We start from the raw sequence: 27,547 nt of genomic DNA on the forward strand, positions 1-27,547 counted from the left end.
ATATTACATGATCTGAAGGAAATGCTTAAAAGCGTTGTTCTAGCATTGGAGGAAAAACATTTTGTCTCAGAAAAATATTCTTTTGCACGTACATGAAAACTGGCAGGTCATTGTTTGCTTTGCAGTAGAGAACACCGGATGTGTTTAAATGAGTTTTGGATTTAGCATACATTCAATTTTTTTATATCCTGGCTGAAGATATCACATGTAATTTACAAAGGTCTGTTTGCTTTTGAAAAAACATGCAAGAACTGTTTAATATTCTTTTCTGTTCACCTATATATGCAGGATATTTGCATAATATGGTGAAATTCAGACCATTGAACAAAAGTAAAATCAGAGCTTTTACTGTAATTGGAGTGGTTTTTAAATGCTTACAGTATCGGACAGACTATTTCTTTCCGAGTCAGCCTCATGTTAAGTAAGAAATATTCTATATGTTTGTTTTGTTATTTTTACACCATTTTATGTTTTATCCTTGACTGTAATTTTTCAACATTCAAGGCACATTTGAAGGAAGATAAAGACCAGGTGACAATATTTGACGACGAGGACTTTGAAGATGAAGAAGAATTAGATGGAGAAGAGGATGAAAATGATGAGCAGCAGATAGAAGGGTACAGTTTTATTATTCCTTTGTAACATAATATAATTTTGGGGATTAGTGGGAAATATTTTATTAAAATAAAGACAGAAATGTACAGTTAGTTCTGTTCCTTAGTAACAAGACCATTCACTTCTTTAATTCAGTGAGGCCTTATTAAAAAGACTTAAAAGGAGGCCTAATTAATGACATTGTATTGACATCTCAAATTTAAGGAGACATCTTAAAATTAGATGCTGTTAATAGTCTCATCTACAAGGCCTTCTGAAGTTAAGGATGCATTATTAATGAGACTATGTTAACATCTCTAAGGAGGTCTAATTAATGAGACTGTATTGACATTTATGGCTTAAAGAGGGCCTTATTAATGAGACTTGTTAACATCTTTAATACATTTTGCTGCTTGCCAAGTTAACTGAAGCACTTTACATGCTGAAGAGAACTTACTAGAGTTAGGCTGTTTAATTTACAGTGTAACCTATCTTTATTAGAACCTTAGGGATTGGCCCAAAGGGAGGCAAAATATAATTTTTAAAACTGAAAGTAAAATTAGACATTGGCTCAGTATGAGTGGTGGTTGTTTAAGGAAGGTGACCATTAATGCAGTTTGAAATCTGTATTTCCAGTTTCACAGTGTTCCAACTTGTAAATGCTGTTGGACAAATGTGATCACAAATAACAGTTGAACAAATTTGTGTGATGTGTGAAAAGTGCGTAACGTTCTTAATTCTCTTAATTTCAAATTTGTTTTCAGAATCAGTGTGGAAAATGCCTATATTGATGAGAAAGAGGATACAAGTGTGGCACTTGGTGAAATAGCTGTCAATGTAGGGTAAGTGTAACCCTCGGATTATGAGTCCAACACTCCACAGACTTAGTTACCATAGCTTCCACATAAAAATAAAGACTTAAGAGTTGTTATCCTAGCAAAGGCATTGTAAATAAAGGAAATAGTTGTGCATCATTAGCTAAATCGAGGACTGTCAACAGTTTCCACCATTATTTTTTAATAACTAAAGCTGCTAATCATGGACCAGTTGTTAGCATTGGGACAACAAATTGTACAGGTGTCTCCGCAGGTGGTTTTTTCTAACAAATACATTATCTGAATGTATTGCATTAGGATAACTTGCTTTGCTACCTCTGAATTCACCCCTCCTGGAAAGATGGAAAAACAGTTTTCTATTTAACAGGTTAACTCACCTTTCTACCTGCCAGGTGGCTTCTGTTATGTATACATAGTTACCAAGTGTCCTTTCTTCCCACATTTCGGACCTGAGTACAGGTGTACCTTTTCTTGTTAAAAAATCTGTTTTTTAATAAAAACAAATTAATTGAAGATTTCTTTGCAGTTTTCTGTTTAGGATGGGTACTTGGTTCCTTTCTGATAGGAATGTACTGCATTTATATAGAGCTCTAAAATATGAAATCGAGGCTACCATGCCTGTCTTTAACCACCATATTGGATTGTGCAAACAGTTGAAGCTATCACTGTATCTCATCTTCGTGACTTTCAACTTATAATCATGTCAAAAAGGAAAGCAGAAGATTCAGAATTTTCTCCAGGAAAGAGAAGAAAACAGAACTGGAAGGACAATTGTACCATCTTGTTTAGATTTGTGAAACCATCTTGTAAAGGAAAAAAAATTATGTTTTGAAAATTGTGTAATGTCATTTCACTACAGGGCATGAAGGTGCTCATGACATAAAACAGCATGGAAAGCTAATAAACATCAGCTTGCTGCTTCATCTTCAACAACTCAGCCTGAACTTACGACGTATATAAATACCAGATAGAACCTTATGTAATTTGATCAAAGTTTGGTTTACTAAATTTATTTTAGAAATAAACCTTCCTCATTCAGTTACTAGTGTTGCTGGCGATTTATTTTGCACACGTTTTCCAGACAGTGACATCGCAAAGAAATATTCGTGTGTTAGAACAGAAAATCGCACAGAATTCAGATCATCAGTGAAAGGTGGTACATTGGAATCAAAAATGATTGGAAGAAAAAAAAACGTGTGGAAAAGGCTCCTATAAACAGCCTTTGTCTGAGTGTGTGTTGCACTCTTGCACCTTCTAAATGGGCACCTGAATGGAACAGGGTTCCCCATTCATAGATGCAAGAGTGCAACACATACAACTTTGACATTAAATAAGTAAGGTAGTGTCCTACTTTACTGATGGTTGCAGGTGTTTTAAATAGTTACATATGCATTAAAGTTTTAAAAATCAGTATCTGTAAAATCATTATTTTTGTCATAAGCAATCAGTATTTTTGTACTCAGGAGTTGGCAGCTATGTGTACGTTGTATTTACTTGTTGGTTTATTCTCATCCTTACAGAAATGACAACACAGTGCAACAATTGCAAGAGGACATTCATGAAATACGGCTGCACTGTACCAATTGCTCTTCATCACACTCATAATGTGTGCCCAGTGTGAACAGAGAACACATGATTTAAACTCATTAAAAAAACAAAAAAACAGATCAAGGGTCATTAAAAAGGCATCTCCGTTTATGTTGGAAATCTAAAGCATTGAAGGCAGATGTAATACAGGAGAGAAATCTTTTACTAATGACGCAGATGATGGAGATTGTACAAAAAGCGTACACACAAGGCGTCTACTTCAGACTGTTTCTTGTAATGAACTCCACTGGCGGCAAATTGATACCAGTGATCAACCTCAGCAGGCTCGAGCAATTCATATAGGCTCCAAATTTCAAAGTGGAGGATGTAAAGTCTGGACGTCTTTCAATAAGTCACCTTGGACCTGTCCAACATGTGTTATCACATTCCATTGGACGTCCAACATGTGTTATCACATTCCATTGGACGTCCAACATGTGTTATCACATTCCATTGGACGTCCAACATGTGTTATCACATTCCATTGGACGTCCAACATGTGTTATCACATTCCATTGGACATCAAGGAAATATCTTCACTTCACCTTTGAATGCAAAGTATATAAATTCTGTACATTTCCCTTCAGCCTTAACCTAAGCCCTTGGACTTTCACAACATCATGAGACTGTGTAATCTTAAGTTTCAGAATGACATCCACAGTTATGGCAGTATACTTGAATGATATCTTTCCTCGCCCTATGATAGATCTTGTTGCGATGAGGTGAAACAACCAATGTCTACCTTGGTCTCCTAATTTCTGGACAAAAAACCATGGGCCATTGATGCTCTATCAGTCACCTGGTAATGTGTGCCTATTCCCTCCCACCATCAGTCCTGATACCAATAATAGCTCAGAAAGTGAGGGACATGACCTGCCAGAATTACGATTTCCCCTTTACAATGGGACAAATCCTTAATCAATGATCTGATCACCCTAGTGACAGACATTCCCAGGAAAATCATGGCAATCTCTACCAACCTGCCCATTTTGGCAACTGTTCCATCTGTGTCCAGAGAAACTCCTTCATGTCTGGCTCTTGTCGTGGATGCCTTGCACAAAACAAGTTTGGAACTTGTGGAGAGAATCGCAACAGCGGGAAGGCCCTCAACTCTCAATTGAAGGGAAGTGGTGGATTTTTAATAATAGGTATCACATCAGTGTTGTCACACCACTTTCTGTCTCCTTTCTTCAGCTGGCCAACTTCTTTCTCTTTGAAGACAAGAAATTAATTCCCAACACTATAAAGTTGCACTGTTCTATGATCATGGATGAGAAAATATTGGACACAACAAGGATCGTTCCAACACGCTGTCCAGTTTTGATATAATCAGACCACACTCAAGTTATTCCCAAAATGGAGTCTCCCCTGGGTGTTGGCAGGACTTAATGTGCATAAATTTGAACCCCTTCAATATACATTCGTCAGTCCGCACTTGTATAAGACATGCTTTCTGACAGCATTTGCCTCAGCATACTGAGTCAATGAGCTACATGTCCTGTCCATGGAACTTGAACTACATGCAGTTCTGTCCAGACCAATCAGTTGTCCTAAAGACATAATCTGGTTTCATTGCAAAAAGAACAGGTTGCCGTCACTAAACAATCAACAAATACCTGTTTGACTCCTTCTCGATTGATATGCTAAGAGAGTTGAAGCTCTGAGATCCAGCTCTCATTATGGAATAAATCAGCGGTGTATAGAGAAAGCTTGCATTGGCCAGACAATGCCTTTCCTGCCTCTTTAATCTGGCAAGCAAGATAACACCACAAGTGCTACCTACATGGTTAAAGAAGATATAAAATTAGTGCACACTGACCTCTCGCAGGAACAGGTACACCTCATGAATATCTTTGTTCACAAAATATATACAATTTCCATGAGTCTGACCATAAAACATAATGTCTCCCTTTGAGACAATTTGATGGCATACCCCAACCACTTTCTCCAGCTTTTATTTGCATCATTTGGCTTCACAGAGGAGAGAACAGAACCTCATTCGGCCAGTGGTAGCTGCACAGACAGAAAGCACCAGCATCTCCCCCTCCCTTTTATGGCATCATAACCTCGTGAGCAGGCAGTATTGGTATTGGCCACTTTGACTGGATTCTCCTGGAAAAACTTGAAAGCTGAGACCACAACCAAGTTCAGAATCCCATAGGGATCTCCTAGCATGTGTATAACTAGGGTCTTCTCTTGTGTTAAACTAACATTAGGAGAATTTCATCCACTAGTCGAGCAGTCATGCTCCTCCTGGGTGACACAGATAGAGGTTGAATGCACATCTTTTTGTTAGCTATTCTCATGGTGTAATGTGATCAGGTAATGTATTTGCCAGATAAAGCAATATTTTTAGTAAATTATGTTTCTCCCATAATTCTTACATGATCACATCACAATTAATCCTTCCTGCCTTTCCTCTGCTGTGCAAGCATCCCTTTTTAGTTTTGTTCAGTAAAACTGATCTAAATCAGGTATAATGGTAGACAACTTAGAGAGGGGAGTCAGCTTGTTGATTACCTTGATGTGTGTGTGTGTGTGTGTGTGTGTGTGTGTGTGTGTGTGTGCGCATGCATGCATGTGCTGAAAGACATTTTTTGTCTTTCTGGGAGGGCAGGATTTGGAGGTTGCAAAGAAAGTTGTCCTTATATAATATGATCAGGTATTATAGAAGAATCATTATTAACTAAAAAAATGCTTTCTTCAAGTTCGAAAGTTAACCTCCACCTCAAACTCCACATTATGCCATGAAGAGTATTTTTTATACAAGTCAATTGAACTTACACAATCCACATTAAATAAATAAATTAAAAGAGGTGACTTAGAAATATTGGCAGAATATTATTGAACTACTATATACCTCATCTTGAAAGCAGTCAAACTATTGATATACCTCATCTTGAAAGCTGTCAAACTATTGATATACCTCATCTTGAAAGCTGTCAAACTATTGATATATCTCATCTTGAAAGCAGTCAAACTGTTGATATACCTCATCTTGAAAGCAATCAAACTATTGATATACCTCATCTTGATAGCAGTCAGCTATTGATATACCTCATCTTCATAGTTAATTATTGATGTACCTGATTTTGATAGCAGTCAGCTGTTGATATACCTCATCTTGATAGCAGTCAATTATTGATATACCTCATCTTGATAGCAGTCAATTATTGATATACCTCATCTTGATAGCAGTCAATTATTGATATACCTCATCTTGATAGCAGTCAATTATTGATATACCTCATCTTGATAGCAGTCAATTATTGATATACCTCATCTTGATAGCAGTCAATTATTGATATACCTCATCTTGATAGCAGTCAATTATTGATATACCTCATCTTGATAGCAGTCAATTATTGATATACCTCATCTTGATAGCAGTCAATTATTGATATACCTCATCTTGATAGCAGTCAATTATTGATATACTTCATCTTGATAGAAGTCAAATTATTGATATACTTCATCTTGATAGCAGTCAGCTATTTATATACCTCATCTTGATAGCAGTCAACTATTGATTTACCTGCCAAAAATTAACTTGTGATACCAGACTAAATCTTACTGATCATGACACAAATGATGACTTTACAGTACATCAGACAGCTTTTTGACCACGACTTTACAGTATATGAGACAGCTTATTCACCATGACTTTACAGTACATCAGACAGCTTATTGACCACGACTTTACAGTACATCAGACAGCTTATTCACCATGACTTTACAGTACATCAGACAGCTTATTCACCATGACTTTACAGTACACCAGACAGCTTATTCACCATGACTTTACAGTACATCAGACAGCTTATTCACCATGACTTTACAGTACATCAGACAGCTTATTCACCACGACTTTACAGTACATCAAACAGCTTTTTGACCATGACTTTACAGTACATCAGACAGCTTATTGGCCACGACTTTACAGTACATCGGACAGCTTATTCACCATGACTTTACAGTACATCTGACAGCTTATTCACCATGACTTTACAGTACATCAGACAGCTTATTCACCATGACTTTACAGTTCATCAGACAGCTTATTGACCATGACTTTACAGTACATCAGACAGCTTATTGACCATGACTTTACAGTACATCAGACAGCTTTTTGACCATGACTTTACAGTACATCAGACAGCTTATTCACCATGACTTTACAGTACATCAGACAGCTTATTGACCATGACTTTACAGTACATCAGACAGCTTTTTGACCATGACTTTACAGTACATCAGACAGCTTATTGACCACAACTTTACAGTACATCAGACAGCTTATTCACCATGACTTTACAGTACATCAGACAGCTTATTGACCACAACTTTACAGTACATCCGACAGCTTATTCACCATGACTTTACAGTACATCCGACAGCTTATTGACCATGACTTTACAGTACATCCGACAGCTTATTGACCACAACTTTACAGTACATCCGACAGCTTATTGACCACAACTTTACAGTACATCCGACAGCTTATTGACCACAACTTTACAGTACATCAGACAGCTTATTGACCATGACTTTACAGTACATCCGACAGCTTATTCACCATGACTTTACAGTACATCCGACAGCTTATTGACCATGACTTTACAGTACATCAGACAGCTTATTGACCATGACTTTACAGTACATCAGACAGCTTATTGACCATGACTTTACAGTACATCAGACAGCTTATTGACCATGACTTTACAGTACATCAGACAGCTTATTGACCATGACTTTACAGTACATCAGACAGCTTATTGACCATGACTTTACAGTACATCAGACAGCTTATTCACCATGACTTTACAGTACATCTGACAGCTTATTCACCATGACTTTACAGTACATCAGACAGCTTATTGACCATGACTAGCTCATTGTGCATTTGATTATATGACTCTGTAAGAGTGGCTTTTTTGGCTTTAGGCAAGTACTTTAATTTCCTACATGCACTGGCATCCAGAATGTTTGCTGATAGCATGTTTTGCACTGTTTGGACTGTGCTTATGGCAGGACCATTTTGCTGAAAATTCTGACTAAAAACAGTTGATTTGTTGCATAATATCCTGAATTGAGCTGATCATCACAAATTAATGAGTAGGTCTTTATTTGGCTTAGATGAGATAATGGATTGTATTTACCCCGTCACACATGGGTAAATGTATTACACTTGTCCATCAATCCCTGAGGTTGAAATTTGTATTTAGGTCACTCCAATGAGAGATTTTTATTCCATGAAACATTTTTTAATTTTGTTTACTTGTAAATTTTAGGGCTTCATTCATGCCATTCTTGGAGGAGAGTTATGAAGAAGTGCTAAAACTGGTAGATTACCCTGCAGACAGGGTCAAGAAGGGTGCTACAATGGCAATCGGCCAACTTTGCTGCTGTGTGCACAACACCTTTGAGTCTACTCAGTCACAGGAGGCTCAGACAGGTCAGAATTCGGCGTAATTTTTCTGTTTGATTAGTCACTAATGAACAGATCTGAGATAAGAATTTGGCAGCCCTGAAGAACTCTTGAATAGAAAGAATTGCTTGGAAATCTAATCAATTTTAACCATGCCCTCCAAAAGCTCAAAGATTTTTTAAAAATCAGCCAAAAAAAACCCCAAAACAAATCTGTAGAACACATCCGTAATTAATTTAGTTTTTGGTCATGTCTTGATATAATCATAATGCCTGTGTGATGATATAATTTAGAAGACAGTCAATTATCTGTACTCAACCAGTCATGTATTATATGTTTCCTTTTATTTAGAAGGTCAGTGAAAAGTAAGTCATAGTGGTCACCATCTGTCCATCTACTAAGCATTATTTTGTTTTTTTATATATATATAAAAAGGGTAATAACTCTGATTTTCATGTGTGGATCATCAGACTTGTGTGATGGAGGAAAAGGATTATCCTCACAGACTTTAGGTCAGGGAGGTCATAGTTCAGATTTACAATGTTTAATTGTTTTAACTGAGTGGTGAGTGGTTATAGTTTTTTAATATGGCTGTTAAGTATGCTTTTGCCAATCATCATAAACGAAAGTAATGTTTACAACAACAGGATAAAAAATATTGCTACTGCAAATTCTGAAGCGCTGAATAAACATCAGAACTATAGGTTGAGTTTACTTCAGAGTGAAGTGAACGAGCTTCACAAAGAAAAATGGTGATTACTATTAGTATTAGGTAATGAAGACCAGAAATTAAAACAAAGTAGTCTCCTGGAAAATAAAACTTATCTTTGTCACGTCCATGTTAATGGGAAGCAAGACATGGCATTCGCTGTTTTAATAACATTTGCAAACATGCACACCATTATGTAAGTTGTGGATGGTATATGACGAAAAATGCTTGAGAAGATGATCTTTTCAACTTCAAAAGAAGTTGGAGTTGGATAAGAAAAAAGGACAAATAAATGCAGCTTTATAAAAATTAAAGGAATATGAGAGTAATGTAATAGAGCACTCTGAGCACCTGACTCTGATTATTGTAGAATTCCAGTTCACATTCGTTCAGCAAAAGTTAAACATGTAGACTAGTTGAATTGAGTGCTGAATATAAATAATTTTTGAGTATAATTTGTGTTTGTATTCTAGTTCTAATCCATATGAATTTTGCCCTTCATGACAAGAACTTTGACCAGCTGCAGAGCCATTTTAGTATTAAAAATTTACCTATTTTCATACGTACTGTAATTCTGGCATGTAATATATAGGTTACACTTTGTATGCCCAAATTAGGCTTTATTCCCACGTACAACAGCAGTATTTCTGCTTATACCTTTGGGGCGGTTGGCATGTATCCTTGCACCTATGAGCTTGTGGGCAAGGTCACAGAACTAGAGAATTTATATTAAGGTTCTGGTTCAAGTTTTTCAGTTTTGCTTAAATTTGATACATGAAACTAAGATGATTTAATCATCCACAAATAGACTTTCCATTGGCTGTTGTTTTTCTGCCTTTTTTTTGTCAGACTTCCAGTTTAACCTACTTTTTTGTCAGACTTTCTTTTTTTTTCCTTTTTGTTTCTCAGGCTTTCTACCTCTTTCCAACTGTTTATGAAGATAAATGCAACCATGACTAAAGAGAGAGAGTTATGCTGGTCCTTTGTTTTAGTACCCCAAGATAACTTGTGAACCTGCTTGAAACATTGGGGCTAGTGTGGATTCCATTTTTTCTCATCAAAAATACCAAAATAGACCCCCATCTCCTGAATGGAAATAAACTTGCAATCAGATTTGATTTATCATTACTTTTTATCACTAAAAATGGTGGTTACTGCCCAGAAATTTAGAATCAGTTTGATAACTTGTATAGTTCATTACATTTCTTCTTTTTTTTTAAATTCTCAGTATGCTCAAAATAATAGTATATGATGAAATACTGATCAGTGAGAATGTTGGTAATGTCTACTGCCAGTAACAGTTTAAGAGATAAATAACAATTGTAGTGGGAGCTCTGAGTGGTATGAAGCACTCACCATTAAGGATCGCTGCCATCTCAACCATGTCTGCATGGGTTCGAGTCTCTGGCTTGGCCAGTGTGGGTATGTGAGAAAGCTTGCAAGTAGCTTCCAGTGGGTTGGTGGGTTTCCCTGCATTCTTTCTCCACCAGTAATGCTGACTGCCATGGATATCCTGTATTGTGCTGAAAAATGACATTAAACCCCATAACAACAACAACCAATTGAAGTGAAATTTTCCAGTGAGGTTTTGTGTTTTAGTTTCAACTTTTAATATAGTTTCATTATAATTATCGTAAATGTTATATGCCCTCTTGTATTCAAACATGAAAGTGTCATTTGACCATAAATGTTATATGCCTTCTTGTATTCAGACATGATGTGTGTCAGTTGACCATGAATGTTATATGCCCTTTTGTATTCAGACATAAGTGTCAGTGGACCGTAAATGTTATATGCCCTATTGTATTCAGACATGAAAAGTGTCACTTGACAATAAATGTTATATGCCCTCTTGTAATCAGACATGAAAAGTGTCAGGTGACCATAAATGTTATATGCCCTCTAGTAATCAGACATAAGTGTCAGTTAACCATAAATGTTATATGCCCTCTTGTAATCAGACATGATAAGTGTCAGGTGACCATAAATGTTATATGCCCTCTTGTAATCAGACATAAGTGTCAGTTAACCATAAATGTTATATTGCCGTCTTGTATTTATACATGATGTGTCACTTGACCAAATGTGTTTTATGCCCTCTTCTATTCAGACATAAGTGTCACTTGACTATAAATGTTATATTGCCCACTTGTATTCAGACATGATAAGTGTCACTTGACCATCATAAATGTTGTATGCCCTCTTTTATTCAAACATGATAAGTGTCAGTGGACCATCAGTGTGATGTCTGAGCAATTCCATGAGAATCTAATCAAGTGTTGACTGTTTTAATCTTTGCATTGTAGAAGTGATTTGTTGCATTATTACAGTGTATTAAAAGTAGACTTTTTTATTATCACTTTGCACATGTATTTCATATAAAATCAAATAAAGGGTGCAGGATAAAAATGTTAAAAAGCATGGAAATCATAAACTATATGAGCTAAGTCACGTCCGTTTGTCAGGTCAACTCATTTTCAGTTGACTAATCAAACACTATTTTAAATATTATTGTGTAAGTAACATAATTAAACTACCTTAAATTATCCTAGTCAATCTCAGATGTGATCAGTGATAGCAAGACAACCAAATAGAAAGAGTACTTGGTGAATGCAAAGCATTGTTTGTTATATACTGGTTTGTTTATATATAGTCTATTATAGAGAAGCAAGTTCCAGAGTTTGTAGTGAACTTAACATTTCTGAATTGGCACACAGATTTGCTCTCTGATGAGCAGAGGTTTTGCTATTACTTGAATTATTATCAATAGAAGTAAATATGTTGATTTGGGTCTAGATTTTGAATTTCTTTAGTGTATTTGAAATAGTCCAGGTTCAGACTATGAGCCATGATCTCAAGGGTCTATAAAAAAATAACATAGAAAGGCATATTACGGCCAAAGGGTATCCCGTCTCCCTCAGAGATGTTCCATTTTACAAGCCAGTCCAAAAACTAAATTTTAAAAAACAACAACAATGCAACTGAAGAAAGTGGGTTTTGGTAGTAAACCAAGAAGTCCCATCTCTGCTGGCGAAATGTGCTGCAATCATGGCATCAATATTTTACTCATCAAATAATTTAAAAAGTCGAGTTTAAACTTTTTTCTGCATGTAGCATGCCAACACTGGGTTGCTCAGATGAATGTTGGACCCAAATTCTTCAGGAATATTATTATTAGTTCTACTGGTGGTCACAGACTAGAAGAATTTTTCATATCTGTTATCTGTCTATCCATTAGCACAAGTTTGTTATTGCTACTTCTCCTTATCTGGTTTTTAGTTCACTAACTAAATTACATAGTTTGCATGAGAGAAGCTTGTTGTAGAAGAAAATGTAGACAGCTTGTGCACTAATTCAAGTAGCTCACTCGGGCAGCTAGGAGGAGGCTGCTAAGCAGGCTTAGTAGCCAGGGCACTCAGTAATTGAAGAAGGTAAAGAATTAAATGAAAAAATAGTTGCCATGTATGTAGAAAAGACTGAAGGATGAATTAACTCTTTTTTTTATGATGTCCGACACTGTAGTTATCCCAGTCAAAAATTTGTCAGTATTGATGCCAAGGTATTAACAGATTTTTGATATGACCATTCCACATACCCTTGAGTGAAGTTGCTTTGTCTTGTTGAAATTTTGGTACAAAATTATTGCATCCTTTTTACAGCTATTCTGGTCATGGATGAGGAGTACTCTTGGGATGGTCTTTTGTCCATTGTCTGTCCGTTAGCACAAGGTTGTTATTGAATTTCCACCAGAACTCTGTGATTTGGATTTCTAACGTAGCTATAACAATTTTTCAGTCATATACCAAACCCCGTACTATCAGCTACCTGAACTGACAGTGAAGTAAAAAAAAATCTTGATTAATCAGTGTGACAATGTAGCAATTAGGACATCTAATGATACACAAGAGAAACCACCAAAATCTTAGCCATGGAAATATCTGCAAACCACTGGCCCCAGTGGACATAAAATCACTGTACCACATAAAATTCCCAACTCACTTCATGAGAAACTAATACACGTCCAATATGGTTTGATGATGGATGCAAAGGTGCCATAAGGGAATGGATGGAGAAAGGTACTTCAGCATTACGAGTTCAACAACTGGAAATCTGCCTGAATATGGTTTATGCCAAGTTAAAGCTTGTACCATTCAAGACAGCAGGTGGAAAACCTGGAGACCCTATGTCACTAAGTTCTACTCTTACTGTTCTATTAAATCAGCTTTCAGTATAGTACAAAATATCGTTAGCAAAAATAAAAGCAGCAGTATCAAACATTTCAGGAAATCTGATGAAATAGTCACAACTGTACCAGAAACCTCGAATACATTGGCCGAAACACTCAAATACCTCATATGGGGTTGACTTCGTTTTGCATTGATTATGTGAACTGTTTGAGTCAATGAGGTTGTACGTATATCATTTATCTTTTTAGCCTTAATCAACATGCTGAAGACAGTGATACCTAAGTTTCTGACTGTGATCAAAGAGGACCTGGATCGTGTTGTGGTCATGACTACTGTGGATGTCATTCACGATATTCTTGAAAAGATTGGAGAAATGGTTCTACAGGTGACAGGTGCTTCCGAGCAGATTCTTATCTGTATGAAGGAAATTTTCACACATCAGGTAGGAGATTTTAAGTGTATGATGAAATATGTAATAAAGACATCAAGTTTAGTTAGTGTAAATGAACAGCTTTCATCGCGTACTATAATTTCTTTAGCTGTAGTGACGGTGTTTAGTCGATGCAACCAGAGATCCTTGAGGAAATAAAATATCTTGCATATGCTGGCTTTGGATCAAACCCAGGACCATGACAGAGTCAAGTGAGGGTTACACTTTGCAATCTACACTCCAACTGATGCAGAAGAGAATCATTTCTTGTTAAGAGTAATCTTGAAATTGCCCAAAAGAACAATAGCATTTTGCTTGGTATCAGATAAAGTCCAGAATTTTTTTTCCTAGTGTTAACAGGGGTTGAAAATTTACTCACCAGTTTGATATAATGAACTTTCCACCGATCGAGCAATTTTCAGAGTTTTTGCTCAATGCTGTTTCAAGGCTGACCACTGTTTCTCTTTAATGAAAAGTCTGGTTTTTTGGTAATATTATCAACTTTGTTCATTGAATGTCCATACCTTTTTTCTTTCTATATTGAAGTTTGCTTTCCATTTGTTTTGTCAGACTAATGCAACTACATTGTTCTCACTCTATAGTACTAATAAGTGTTTACCAGAGGGAGAGCTGATTGGTTTAAGATTATAATTATAACTGATGTTTGAAGGGTCACAAAATAAATTCCAGAAAAAAAACTTTCAATATCGTTGAATTTAGGTCATGAACATGGATATGTCTGTAATAACTGGTTGAGTTAGAGCTTGTTCTAGGCAAGTGCATACTTCTAGTACTTTCCAGACTGGGCAAGTAAATATTTAGAGATCTTGCAAACCTTGGTCAAGCCTGAAATAATAAACAATAGTTACAAATATTAATTTTAATTTCCTTTAGTAGTGGTTTATAAAAAAGGTTCACTTTTCCCAATCTTATAGTTTTAGCCTAATCAACCTTAAATTTAAAATGCATGACATTAACTGAAGTATTGATTTATTCCTTAGGAATTCTGCTAAAACTAAGCAATATTTATTTACTTAAGATTTCTATAAAAAAATCCAATGGATCTATAAAAAAAAATATACATTTTTCCTGCACTTCTCCCATGTCCCCTTCCAGGAAAAATTACCTCTATATTTCTGATAATATGCAGAATATAAGTAATTAAGTGTATAGTTCTAACAATGTTAGATAGGAAATTTGAAACATTATGTTCTTAGCACTGTTAGCTAGCAACAGTGGTAAGTTCTTAGCACTGTTAGTTAGCTACAGTGGTATGTTCTTAGCACTGTTAGTTAGCTATAGTGGTATGTTCTTAGCACTGTTAGTTACCTACATTGGTATGTTCTTAGCACTGTTAGCTACAATGGTATGTTCTTAGCACTATTAGTTAGCTACAGTGGTGTGTTCTTAGCACTATTAGGTAGCTACAGTGGTATGTTCTTAGCACTGTCAGTTAGCTACAGTGATATGTTCTTAGAACTATTAGCTAGCTACAGTGCTATGTTCTAAGAACTATTAGTTAGCTACAGTGGTATGTTCTTGGGCATGACACTTTATTCCAATTACCTTGTGTTGCTGTGCTTTAAAACACCAAACCAAAATTCATTAAATGGGGTGAAAGTTATCCATGAGTTGAACAGTTAGTAGGTAACTAATGACATCAACAATTGGTAGCTAACTAACTGATCATACTGACTACTGAGTTGCTAGCAAATCAACACTTTGGATGGTTATGATTTCACCTGAGATTTTGCTTGTGTCTAATGTTCTGGACACTTTGGATGACTGTGATTTCACTTGAGATTTCACTTGTGTCTAATGTTCTGGACACTTTGGATGACTGTGATTTCACTTGAGATTTTGCTTGCGTCTAATGTTATGGGAATCATTCAGACATGAAAATGCATGTCATAATCACTAAACAAACATATTCTAAACTTAAGACTCTTATTTCCAGAATGTACAGTTTTTAACATCTTGTAGCTTTATATAAAGAATTAGTAATTAATGTCTGTGTAATCTAGCTTATTGTTCAATGTATTCAGCTTTCCTATCATTCTAAGATTTGAAAAGGTGATTCCTGTTCGAGTCAATCATGTATGTCGTATCTTTCCCTAGGTGGCATGTCAGGATAAGGAGGAGGAAGAGGAAGATGGACAGGATGCAGAGTATGATGGGATGTTGATTGAGTCTGCAGGGGATGTCATTCCCATTATGGCCAAACTCATGGGCGGGCCAGCTTTTACACCCTTCTTTAGCAGTTTTCTCACAGATCTGCTGAAGAGATTGGTATGTCTTTTATCTCTTGAAGGGTTCTGCATGTGAATACAGTGCTACTTTACATTACAATTCCCTTACCCATGGGGACTATCCTTTTAGGCATAACTGGAAAACTGATAAAAGCCTAAACCTGGGGATGTTCCCTGCCATCAAAACTTGGTAGATATCCACATTATTGCATTACATTTTTGGGGAGCATGATGATGTAAGTCCATAATAACAATAATAAAAAATAGCAAAATGATAATAGTGACTTTATTTAACTCTTTAACTTCTAGTGATACTGTAGTGGCTCACTGCTATGCCTAGCTGCTGGGGTCACTACTGCAGCTGATTTGTGGGCTGACTACCAGAGCCTAATGCTGCTGCAGCCAAATCTCAACTTTTTAGCTGATGATGTGGGGATATGGGCTAATTGTGTTAGTTATTTTCTGATTTATAGACTAAAACCATGCATATATAAAAGCTATAACTACCTTATATCTGTTTGATTATTTTATCCTGCTGACATCCACATGAATGATATAAAATCCAGGAATATAACACAAAACACTGTTTGTAAAAACACTAAAATTTATCTGTGAGTCTTTTATACAAAGTTATTTATCAAATATATACATGTAATTACTAAAAATGCCTAGTCACTGTGTTCTACTATTTCTTAAGTAGTTCCTCGTGGTATCTAGAGAAACAGTTATGTTTTATACATAGACGGATATCACACTGTTTGCACATGATGGACACCTCATGCCGCCTTTTTTCTCTGGTACACATTTTGCATCGCCCTGGTTTCTCTGCTTGTATGGGCCAATGTGCATTTCCACAGTTATCAATTGCAGATACAACCTTCCTCTTTCTCGATCCTCGGAATGTCCCTATCATCTGCTGTGCAAGTGCAATTCTAAAATCAAGTTGTCTCCGTCTGATTTCTTTATTTTTTTTGGTGACAAGCTTGTGGTTGGGCGACTCCTGCATAGTTATTAATGCATTAACTAATGCAACATCAAAGCAGAACCAAAACAGATATTTCCACCATTTGGTAGCTTTGCGACAGGTAGAGTACTGCATTCTTTTCTGGTCTGCCAGGTCAACCCCAAACATGTATTTATTATAAAGTTCTGAGACAATCGGAGCTGGCACTTCCTGGTAGGTTCCATTTTTTTGTCTCCTACGCACCATCTTGCTCTCGCTTGGATTGCAACTTGTTGAAAGATAATGGACAATTTTTTTGTCCTTCCAAGCTATAGCACACAGGCTTCCTTTTGTCATCAGGACACTGTCACCTCTGTTCTTTAATTTGGCAGATTTTATTTCCTCTGGCATTCCCTTTCTATTTGCTCGCACTGTACCGAGACAATAAATTTTTTCTTTCCTGAGTGCTTCAAAGAGTGCTGGACTGGAGAAAAAATTGTCCATGTAAACTACATGTGATTTCCCACGTATTTTTGATGTAAGATCAGTTATCACACGTGCACCAAGGCCCTCTTCTTTTGTGCGTCCAGCCTGGCTTTCTTCTCTTCCAGTGTACACTTGAAACTCGTGCACATAACCATTGTGTGGGTCTGCCCGCTCCCAAACTTTTATTCCAAACTTTGTTGGCTTTGCAGGCAAATATTGCTTGAAGGATAATCTACCTTTATATGCTATCATCCCTTCATCCACACTCTGCTCTTTATGACCATTGTAATTTTCGAGACACGTTTTGGAAATTTCGTCTAAAACTGGTCTTACATGACACAATTTGTCATGCCCGGGCTGGCGTCTTGGAGGATTCTGCCTGGTGTCATTTACATGGAAATACTTCGACAACTTTTCAAAACGTACTCTGGTCATAATTGTGGGAATACTTATTATCTGGAAGGGCCATGTTGATCGCCAAGCTAGACTGTATTCTGGAAGTGCCAGGATTGACATAATCAAATGTATTCCTAGAAAGGCCAGCATTTCGTCCATTGTCGTGGGTTGCCAGAGTGAATCAGGCTTTTCTTCGATACATCTTGCCGCATATCCATTCGTTTGTGCAACAATGCTTTCGATCATTGCGAGGGAAAAAAATTTATAGAAAAAATCAATTTCTTTTTTCCCCTCATCCAAAACGAAAGTTGAACCGACACTTTCTGTAAACTCTGTGACTCTCGGAGCACGTAGATCTCTTGTCCACACTTCGTCGTCTTCATCATCGGATTCTGTCTCAATTTCTGACAGACTTGACAAAGAAGATAGATCAATGTCACTACCAATGCTTCTTACTTCAATGTGGCCAAATTCGTCCTCAGAAAAACCAGAAAATTCGGAATCTGAATCACTATCATAAGCTAACGCCATTGTTTTCACTGTCAACTACAAATGCATGTATTAACAAACACGCGGTACAAATTTGAAAAAGAAACCCGGATTTAGTCAGAACAATCATTTGTTAACTCTATTTTGATTGGTTGAATATCCTTTTACTTCCATATATTGACCAATAAGACCAATTGTAACATGAACATACAGAGCGGATCTATCCGTCACTAGGGTATAGGAAGCATAAAAGGCAAGCGGATATATCAGTCACCGGGAGTAATAGTGCTCTGTTTACAAGCGGATTTATCAGTCACTGGTGAGGCTAGGCACATTTATACAGCGGATATACACGTCAGTCGAAGTGAAAGAGTTAAAGAGGGTAACACAATTAGCTGATGAACTAATCAACCTTGAGGCCCTCGTGCTTAGGAATTTATTTATTTTAGCTGCATCTCTGAAGCCACTGGATATGTTGGTTAAAGGAAGGAAGTAGAGTGGGCATTTCTAATGTCAACTGGAATACTATTCCAGAGCAAAGTTCCAGAGTACTGGAAACTTTTTTTGAATAATTCCTTATTTGGTATGGCGGATCTAGGTGGCGGGGGCGGGGGGGGTATTACCAGGTAGCCTATACTGGAATAATGATTGTAAATATTCAGGAGCACTATTATTGGATATCCTGTACATTAATTTGGCTTTTCTCAAATGGATTCAGTCTTAAGTAGGTAATATTTGTAACTTGCCAGCTAAATTTTCCTTGCTTTCTTTCTGGACTGATATTAACCCAAATGCTCTTTTTTGAAGATGTGCCAGCTTTGCTGTTTTTATCATTTCAGTTAGCCCCATACTGTATTACAGTAATCTAAATAGGGTTGTATGTAACTGTTATAAAATAGTTTTCTGTGCCTTTCAAGGAGAAAATGTCTTATCATCCTGAGAAGCAGTGGGAATTGAATGAGAAGTGTCTGGTCTGCATAGGATTTTCGTGCGAGTCAGTGTTTAAATTTTTGTGAGAGTCATTGTTGAAATTTATGCGCCAGCCATAGCTGAGAAAAGAGAGCCAAGCAGAACACTTCTGATATATGAGCAGTTTATCAACAAATTTTGATGTACATTCAATTTTCGCAAAAGTTAATGCTGTTCTAACGTCATAAAAATCTTGCTTTTGCTATATCCTCCTGAATGGATGGTCAGATCAGTGTGGATTTTTTGCTTTGTCCTCCTGAATAGATGGTCAGTTTGGTGTGGGTTTTTTCGATGTATACTCCAGATTGGATGGTCAGTTTGTTATGGGTTTTTTGCTATATCATCCTGAATGGATGGATAGAACTATGTTTTTTTTTTTCTTGCTATACCCTTCAGAATCGATGGTCAGAGTGATGTGGGTTTTTTTTTTTTGCTATATCGGTTCAGTGGTAATTCAGTTTCTTTTCTTTGCCTGGGTTCTGGCCAAAAATCTGCATCATTTGGTACCGTCTTATCCCAATCCCAGTTGTATCTGGGCTGGGGAAGATCATGATCGACTTCATATCCCAATCTCAGTTGTATCTGTGCTGGGGATGATCAAGGTTGACTTCTTTTCCCAACCTCAGTTGTATCTGAGCTGGGGATGATCAAGGTCGACTCCTTTTCCCAATCTCAGTTGTATCTGTGCTGGGGATCAAGGTCGACTCCTTTTCTGGTTAGAGCTTTGTGTTTCTCTGAGTCAAAATTGAAAGAGAAAATAAAATTTTATAAACTTCATTTTGTCCCACTGATTTGGCATTTCAGCAGCCACTATTTTGATATGGGTTGTTTAGACTATTAAAAAGCTGATCAATTTCTTAATGAAGAGATATTTCTTGCATGAAAATCAAAGCACATGAGCTCAGAACTACTGCTGCATCTTAGGCCTTTTTGAATCATTCTTTGGGTGTTCCGCATGAAACCCAGTGGTCCTGCTTCACTTGCTTATTTTTACCATTGTGCCATGTTACACCAGAATTCTAGCATTCATGCTTTGGATACAATTCTATCAGAACAACACATCAGACGAGCCTGATTCAAGCCACCAGTAGTGGTATTGTAAGGCTTGTCACAACCTGATTCAAGCCACCAATAGTGGTATTGTAAGGCTTGTCGCAAACTGATTCAAGCCACCAATAGTGGTATTGTAAGGCTTGTCGCAACCTGATTCAAGCCACCAATAGTGGTATTGTAAGGCTTGTCGCAACCTGATTCAAGCCACCAATAGTGGTATTGTAAGGCTTGTCGCAACCTGATTCAAGCCACCAATAGTGGTATTGTAAGGCTTGTCACAACCTGATTCAAGCCACCAATAGTGGTATTGTAAGGCTTGTCGCAACCTGATTCAAGCCACCAGTAGTGGTATCGTAAGGCTTGTCGCAACCTGATTCAAGCCACCAATAGTGGTATCGTAAGGCTTGTCGCAACCTGATTCAAGCCACCAATAGTGGTATTGTAAGGCTTGTTGCAACGTGTCTCTTTTCTAATAGGCAGCTGTTTACATATCTGGGTCCTTCAGCTTAACATAAATGTTTATTATTTGATTGGAAAATTGGACCCTGTAACTAGCATTCTGCAGTAGCTTGAACCTTGCATCAACGAGTTTTACAAATGTGTGTTTAAAATATGGGGTACCAAAAAATCCAAAATGGCCGATTCCCAACTTGGTTCATCTTCAGATGACAATTTCACACAGCAAATACATGCTGATGATAGGGATGATGACAGTGATTTTAAAAGTCATGATCTATATCAGATTATTCAAGCCGAGAAAGTTTTAATGAAGTGAGTTGTTTTTAACCCAAAAATGATGTTGAAAATGAGTCTGATGTACATGCTGAATTGACCAAAATAGTGTGCAGGTCAGCCCCACTTTCAGTAGCATTTTGAAATATAGAAAAGGCAGAATACTAAATCTAGACAAAATACAATGTTTTCATTTCTTTTTTCAAACAATTTAGCCAAGCGGGATCTTGTGCTACAAAATTATATAAGCCAGGTTTAAGGTAAATCAAATACAAATCAGAAATGAAATTAAAAAAGTAAAGATATTTATTTGATCGAAGTATCTGTCTTGTAAAGGACTCTGGAATTGATGGATTTAAAACCGTAATGAAGCATTAGGGAACAGATGATAAATCTGTCATTGTAGTCGGCGAAGCACTGATTTACGAAAGTGAAACTCGTATTAGTCAAAAAACTTACATTGGAGCAGAAGTATCTTAAGGTCAATGCCTGTGAGCTGTGGAATATTGTACATAACAACCATAATGAACACTTTAACAGTGTGTTCTTGCTGGCTAAGATATGTATATGCCCCTTCAGACGGCAGATTGAAAGTTGGTTTCTCGGCACAAAACACTATTTATACACAGATACGGTCAGATTAAGCTCAGAAACAATCAAAAAATGAATGCTTATACAACATGAGGACATATCTTTAAAAGATTATAGTTTCGGTAGAGTGGAGCAGGAAAAGAGATATTAAAGAGTTGGGTAAAACTGAATTATGGCTGTTTCCTTTTTGCCCTCCTTTGTTTGTTTGTTTACCCCCCTCCCCTTTATTTATGATCAGGGTCAAGCTCCCCCATTTAGATACAATTTTGGCAGCATCTCTGACGTAATGTATTAATGATATTACAATGTAGTGAGTGGTGAGGGAAACTAATTGAATTATGTAAATACTTACCTGCTGTTCTTGCCCATTTCCCTCTTTGATGTTGTTGCAGTCTCAGTCCAAATAAAAAATGGATGGATATTTCAGTTGTCAAAGTGACCAAGGTATCAGAATGGGATCATGTTTTTGTTTTTAAAGATTCTAAACCTCCATGCTAATTGGGAATAATCTGCTTGGACTGGGGCCTATCACCAAGAAATAATCTAGCAATACAATAATCGTAGGCAAATGGTATTATTTCATCATATAGACAGAATTCATCTCATTTCGTCATACATACATAATTTTAAATTATTCTCATTTCATGATACATACATGATTTTAGCATTCTTATCAGAATACTGCTTGCTATCTGTACATTTCAGTTTTTAGTCCCTTCTGAAATAAGGTCACCCATACTTTCCTTTTGCAGAAGCAGACCAGTTCAGTTGCTGAAAAGTCTTTTGCTGTGGGCACACTGGCAGAAACAATTCAGGCTTGTGGTCCGACAATGGGGGCATATGTTGAGATACTATACCCACTCTTTATGAAGATGATTCATGAAGAAGATGATGAAGTACGCAGCAACACTGTCTTCGCTCTAGGAGTTCTGGTGGGGAATGGAGGAGAAAAACTCTATCCGTATCCTTTAAACTTAATGTTTGCAAAAGGTAGCCTATGCATTTTATTTTGTATGACCTGCATTAAGTTTTGTGAGTTTTAACAGCTGAATCAACACATTATCAATATTGTGCCAAGGAAATGGGAACTAAGTACCATTCCACTAAGGCAGCCAACCCAGGCTGGTCTGGCAAGCTGGTAGTTAAGCACCATTCCAATCAGGTGGCTAACCTGGGTTGGCCTGGCAAGCTATTTAATCAGTGGTTTCATTCTGATGTTTTACTCACCCATATTGTGTATATATTATCTTTTATTCCATTATAATCTAATGATGGGGAAAAATCTCAGTTGTTCATCACATGACAACAGTGTTTAATCACATGGTGCTTTCTTGCATCACATGACTGCTTTCTTTCATCACTTGATCATTTATTTTAATCATTGTATACACAAATGACAAAAAGGCTGATTTCCATCATCACATCTTTTGCAGTAATCAAGATAAACATTGTGACACATTCATATTCTAAAACAAGCAGCAAATGAAATTAGTGTTCCACACACAAAACATTTTACACTGATCTTGTTACAAGTACAGATTCTGTCGTCTTGATTTCAAGGCATTATTACTTTTAGCTTGACTATCTTAGAACATGGAGAACTTATGTAGTTGTCTCATTGTTTGCATCTATGTCCCATCTTTGCTAAAGTTTCGGGCATGGTATTGTTTATGTCTATATCTCCTTCGTTTGTCATTTATGATGGTTGGTTTTTGGTAATAATTAGTATTTCAGTTTTATCCAACAATATTGTGCATTTCAACTCTTGCCACTTTATCAAGGTCTTACAGACTGGGACATGAGTTTAATTTTTAGGACAAGTATTTTAATACCTATATTATTTTGACTTTCATGAAATAGACCACTCCAGTGGGCTAGTGGTTAGAGCGTCCACCTCAGATGTGGAAGGTCATGGGTTCAATCTCTGGCCGAGTCATACTAAAGACTTACAAAAATGGTACTAACAGCTGCCTCACTTGGTGGTCAGCATTAAGAGGTTAGTGTTAGGACTGATCGGCCTGGTGTCAGCATAATGTGACTGGGTGGGACATCATGCTTCATGTCTGCGACATGATGCCCCAGTGCTAGGCATCACTATATACTGCCACACTGCAGACATTGTAGCGATATGACTGAAAAATGTGTTAAAGCTACATTAAAAATCCAAATCTCACAAACACACACTTTCATAAAATCATCAACTTATGAGATGTATTCTTTCCAGGGCTGTTGATAACAATTACAGGGAATAGGTCGTAACTTGACTGAGATTAATTCAAAACTATGACATATGTTCAAATTTGGGGTAAGTTTCAACTTGGCTATGTCTTTAAGATTTTTCATCCCACAGTCATGGAATTTTATTGCTGAAAGTATTTGGAAAAATGTTACACTTCAACAAAACAATTTTTCCTAGATCTACATTTCCTACTTGAATGATATTTTTTTGCAACATCTTGGCAACAGTTTGGCATATGGTCAGCAAATTTACACTTACAGTATTTATTCTTTGTACCTGTTCTTATGAATTGTAGTAATGTTTACATGGAATCATTGGATAGTTTGCCACGTGAGTAGTGTCGATGTCAGGATCAAAAACTAGTACATGATTAATATTTTGAGGCAAACTTATGTTTAATCAGTGTGATGCAATATCTTATAGTAATTGATCTTTTGCACAGAAGCAGCTGGAACTAATTATGTATCAGATATGAAAAATTCAAGCTAATTAGGTCATTTCAACTTTTTTTGGTTTAGGAAAAGCTTATACAAATTTACGTGATTTAAAAAAAAACATTGATTTAAGAGTTTTCAGAATTTTGAATTACCCGATTCCCAGTCAGTTATGCATCTTGGCCAGTATTAGCCTTAGAGTTGCTACAGTTATGGCATTCAAGAATCTCTTGACTTTAAATTCATCTTACTGTTGTTTATGAAAGTAAAATCTATTCTAGTAGTTGAACCGGAGACCTCATCATTATTTTATCTTTCTCATTTCATCTTAGAAATAAAGGTGGCCTTTTTTATATAACAAAATTCACATTGATATTTTTTTTGTTTTAATAATTCTGCTTTCCCTCTGACCTGAATCCAATTTTCCTCAATATGGTCCCCTTTTTTTATATCATCTCCAATCCAGTTTTTAAATAATGGCCTGCTTGCAAAACATATGCATTTTGAATTGTTGAAACGGACGTGAACACAAAGTTTGGATAAGGATTTGAAAAATATGTGGAAATGGGAATGGCCTAAATGCAAAGTTTATGAGAACAGAGTTTGTCAGTTTGTAAGAAAACTGAATGCCAGAGGACTAGCATTTTGCGATCTTTGCCAGAAAGTACTCCAGTTTGTGGCTGGAAGAGTTTGGAGCAGCATCTCTTAAAGAAGCTGCTTGCTGACAGATTGAAACTTGGAAGCACAAGTTACACAGTGTTGTGTATTCATTTTTTCCTTATTTTTCACAGAGAAAACAGGGTTTTTAATGATAAAGACATGCACACACAGACACTGCATTAACATATTTCAATATTCACCCAAACCCAAACTTAAAGGCCTGGTGTTTTAAATGAAAATGGGCTTGCTTGGGTGTTTGCGGAAAGGGAAGCAAAAAACAAGTCTTTGCCAAAGCTGCAAACAAGCATGACTAGCAAATCAGTATGAACATGATATGACCATTGGGGGAATGACAAGTGAATAAATGAATGTTTTTAGATAGTTGATGTATCTAATTAAAAACATTTACCATTAAAGAAAAAAATTACATTTGCTATAAAAAAATATATAAAAAAGTGTGACATAATATGTGCTGCAAAATTAACAAATTATTGTGACTGAATTAAACACTGACATGTACCTGTAATGACATCAGATTTTTTATTTTTTTGACTGAATAGTTATGTAAACACTGACATGTACCAGTAATAACTTGAACTCTTTTATTATTGTGACTGAATTAAACACTGACATGTACCTGTAATAACTTGAACTCTTTTATTATTGTGACTAAATTAAACACTGACATGTACCTGTAATAACTTGAACTCTTTTATTATTGTGACTGAATTAAACACTGACATGTACCAGTAATAACTTGAACTCTTTTATTGTTGTGACTGAATTAAACACTGACATGTACCAGTAATAACTTGAACTCTTTTATTGTTGTGACTGAATTAAACACTGACATGTACCTGTAATAACTTGAACTCTTTTATTATTGTGACTGAATTAAACACTGACATGTACCAGTAATAACTTGAACTCTTTTATTATTGTGACTAAATTAAACACTGACATGTACCAGTAATAACTTGAACTCTTTTATTATTGTGACTGAATTAAACACTGACATGTACCAGTAATAACTTGAACTCTTTTATTGTTGTGACTGAATTAAACACTGACATGTACCAGTAATAACTTGAACTCTTTTATTGTTGTGACTGAATTAAACACTGACATGTACCTGTAATAACTTGAACTCTTTTATTATTGTGACTGAATTAAACACTGACATGTACCAGTAATAACTTGAACTCTTTTATTGTTGTGACTGAATTAAACACTGACATGTACCTGTAATAACTTGAACTCTTTTATTATTGTGACTGAATTAAACACTGACATGTACCAGTAATAACTTGAACTCTTTTATTATTGTGACTAAATTAAACACTGACATGTACCAGTAATAACTTGAACTCTTTTATTATTGTGACTGAATTAAACACTGACATGTACCAGTAATAACTTGAACTCTTTTATTATCGTGACTAAATTAAACACTGACATGTACCAGTAATAACTTGAACTCTTTTATTATCGTGACTAAATTAAACACTGACATGTACCAGTAATAACTTGAACTCTTTTATTATCGTGACTAAATTAAACACTGACATGTACCTGTAATAACTTGAACTCTTTTATTATTGTGACTAAATTAAACACTGACATGTACCTGTAATAACTTGAACTCTTTTATTATTGTGACTAAATTAAACACTGACATGTACCTATAATAACTTGAACTCTTTTATTATTGTGACTGAATTAAACACTGACATGTACCTGTAATAACATCAGATTTTTTATTATTGTGACTGAATTATTGTGTAAACACTGACATGTACCCATAATAACTTCAACTCTTTTATTTTTGTGACTGAATAGTTATGTAAACACTGATGTGCCTGTAATAACTTCAGCTTGTTTATTATTGTGACTAAATTAAACACTGACGTGTACCTGTAATAACTTCAGCTCTTTTATTATTGTGACTGAATTATTGTGTGAACACTGATGTGCCTGTAATAACTTCAGCTCTTTCATTATTGTGACTAAATTAAACACTGACATGTACCAGTAATAACTTCAGCTCTTTTATTATTGGAGAACAATTCGATGTGAAAATGAATATTGTGAAATTCTTATTTCAAGTTGGGTAAGTTTGGTATTTTTTTCAAATGATTTTTTTAGCTGTTGGAATGAAGCAACAACTTTATAAAACATTATGATAATAAGTGTCACGAGCAGTTTTGTATGCTCTCATTCTAAAATGCATTTTCAGACAGAGGCCATTGGCACCCTGAAACCCCTGATCAGGGGCACTGCTCTGTGATAAACCTGGCTAATGGAGAACCCCCCAAACCCCTCTTCACATTTTAAGTGTTTATTTAAGTAAAGAACCAAAGTCTTGTTTGATTTCAGCATTTAGATCTAAACAGATTTTTGCCTGTACACAAAACATCAGGATCTGTATGCCACAGGATTTTTCTTGGATGCTAACTTTTTATTGATTTTGCGGGGATGGAACTTTCTGGTTTTAATCGAAATTATGGGTGGGGGGTAATGCAGACAGGTTTGTCT

The 27,547-nt window shown here is 36.2% G+C and overlaps 1 protein-coding gene across 1 annotated transcript in view; it reads left to right on the forward strand.

Annotated features, from left to right (window-relative positions):
- The window catches only part of LOC149785833 (importin-4-like), a 108,926-nt gene that overhangs the window by 63,601 nt on the left and 17,778 nt on the right, over nt 1-27,547 (forward strand). Inside the window, exons 20-25 of the mRNA XM_089979786.1 lie at nt 505-617; nt 1,359-1,436; nt 8,309-8,472; nt 13,590-13,783; nt 15,890-16,060; nt 22,432-22,640. Of these exons, the coding sequence (XP_089835912.1) occupies nt 505-617; nt 1,359-1,436; nt 8,309-8,472; nt 13,590-13,783; nt 15,890-16,060; nt 22,432-22,640 (929 nt within the window). The remainder of the gene's footprint in view (nt 1-504; nt 618-1,358; nt 1,437-8,308; nt 8,473-13,589; nt 13,784-15,889; nt 16,061-22,431; nt 22,641-27,547) is intronic.

Source organism: Sinohyriopsis cumingii, chromosome 13, assembly GCF_028554795.1.
Source record: "Sinohyriopsis cumingii isolate HCF-2022 chromosome 13, ASM2855479v2, whole genome shotgun sequence".
Taxonomy (NCBI): Eukaryota; Metazoa; Mollusca; class Bivalvia; order Unionida; family Unionidae; genus Sinohyriopsis; species Sinohyriopsis cumingii.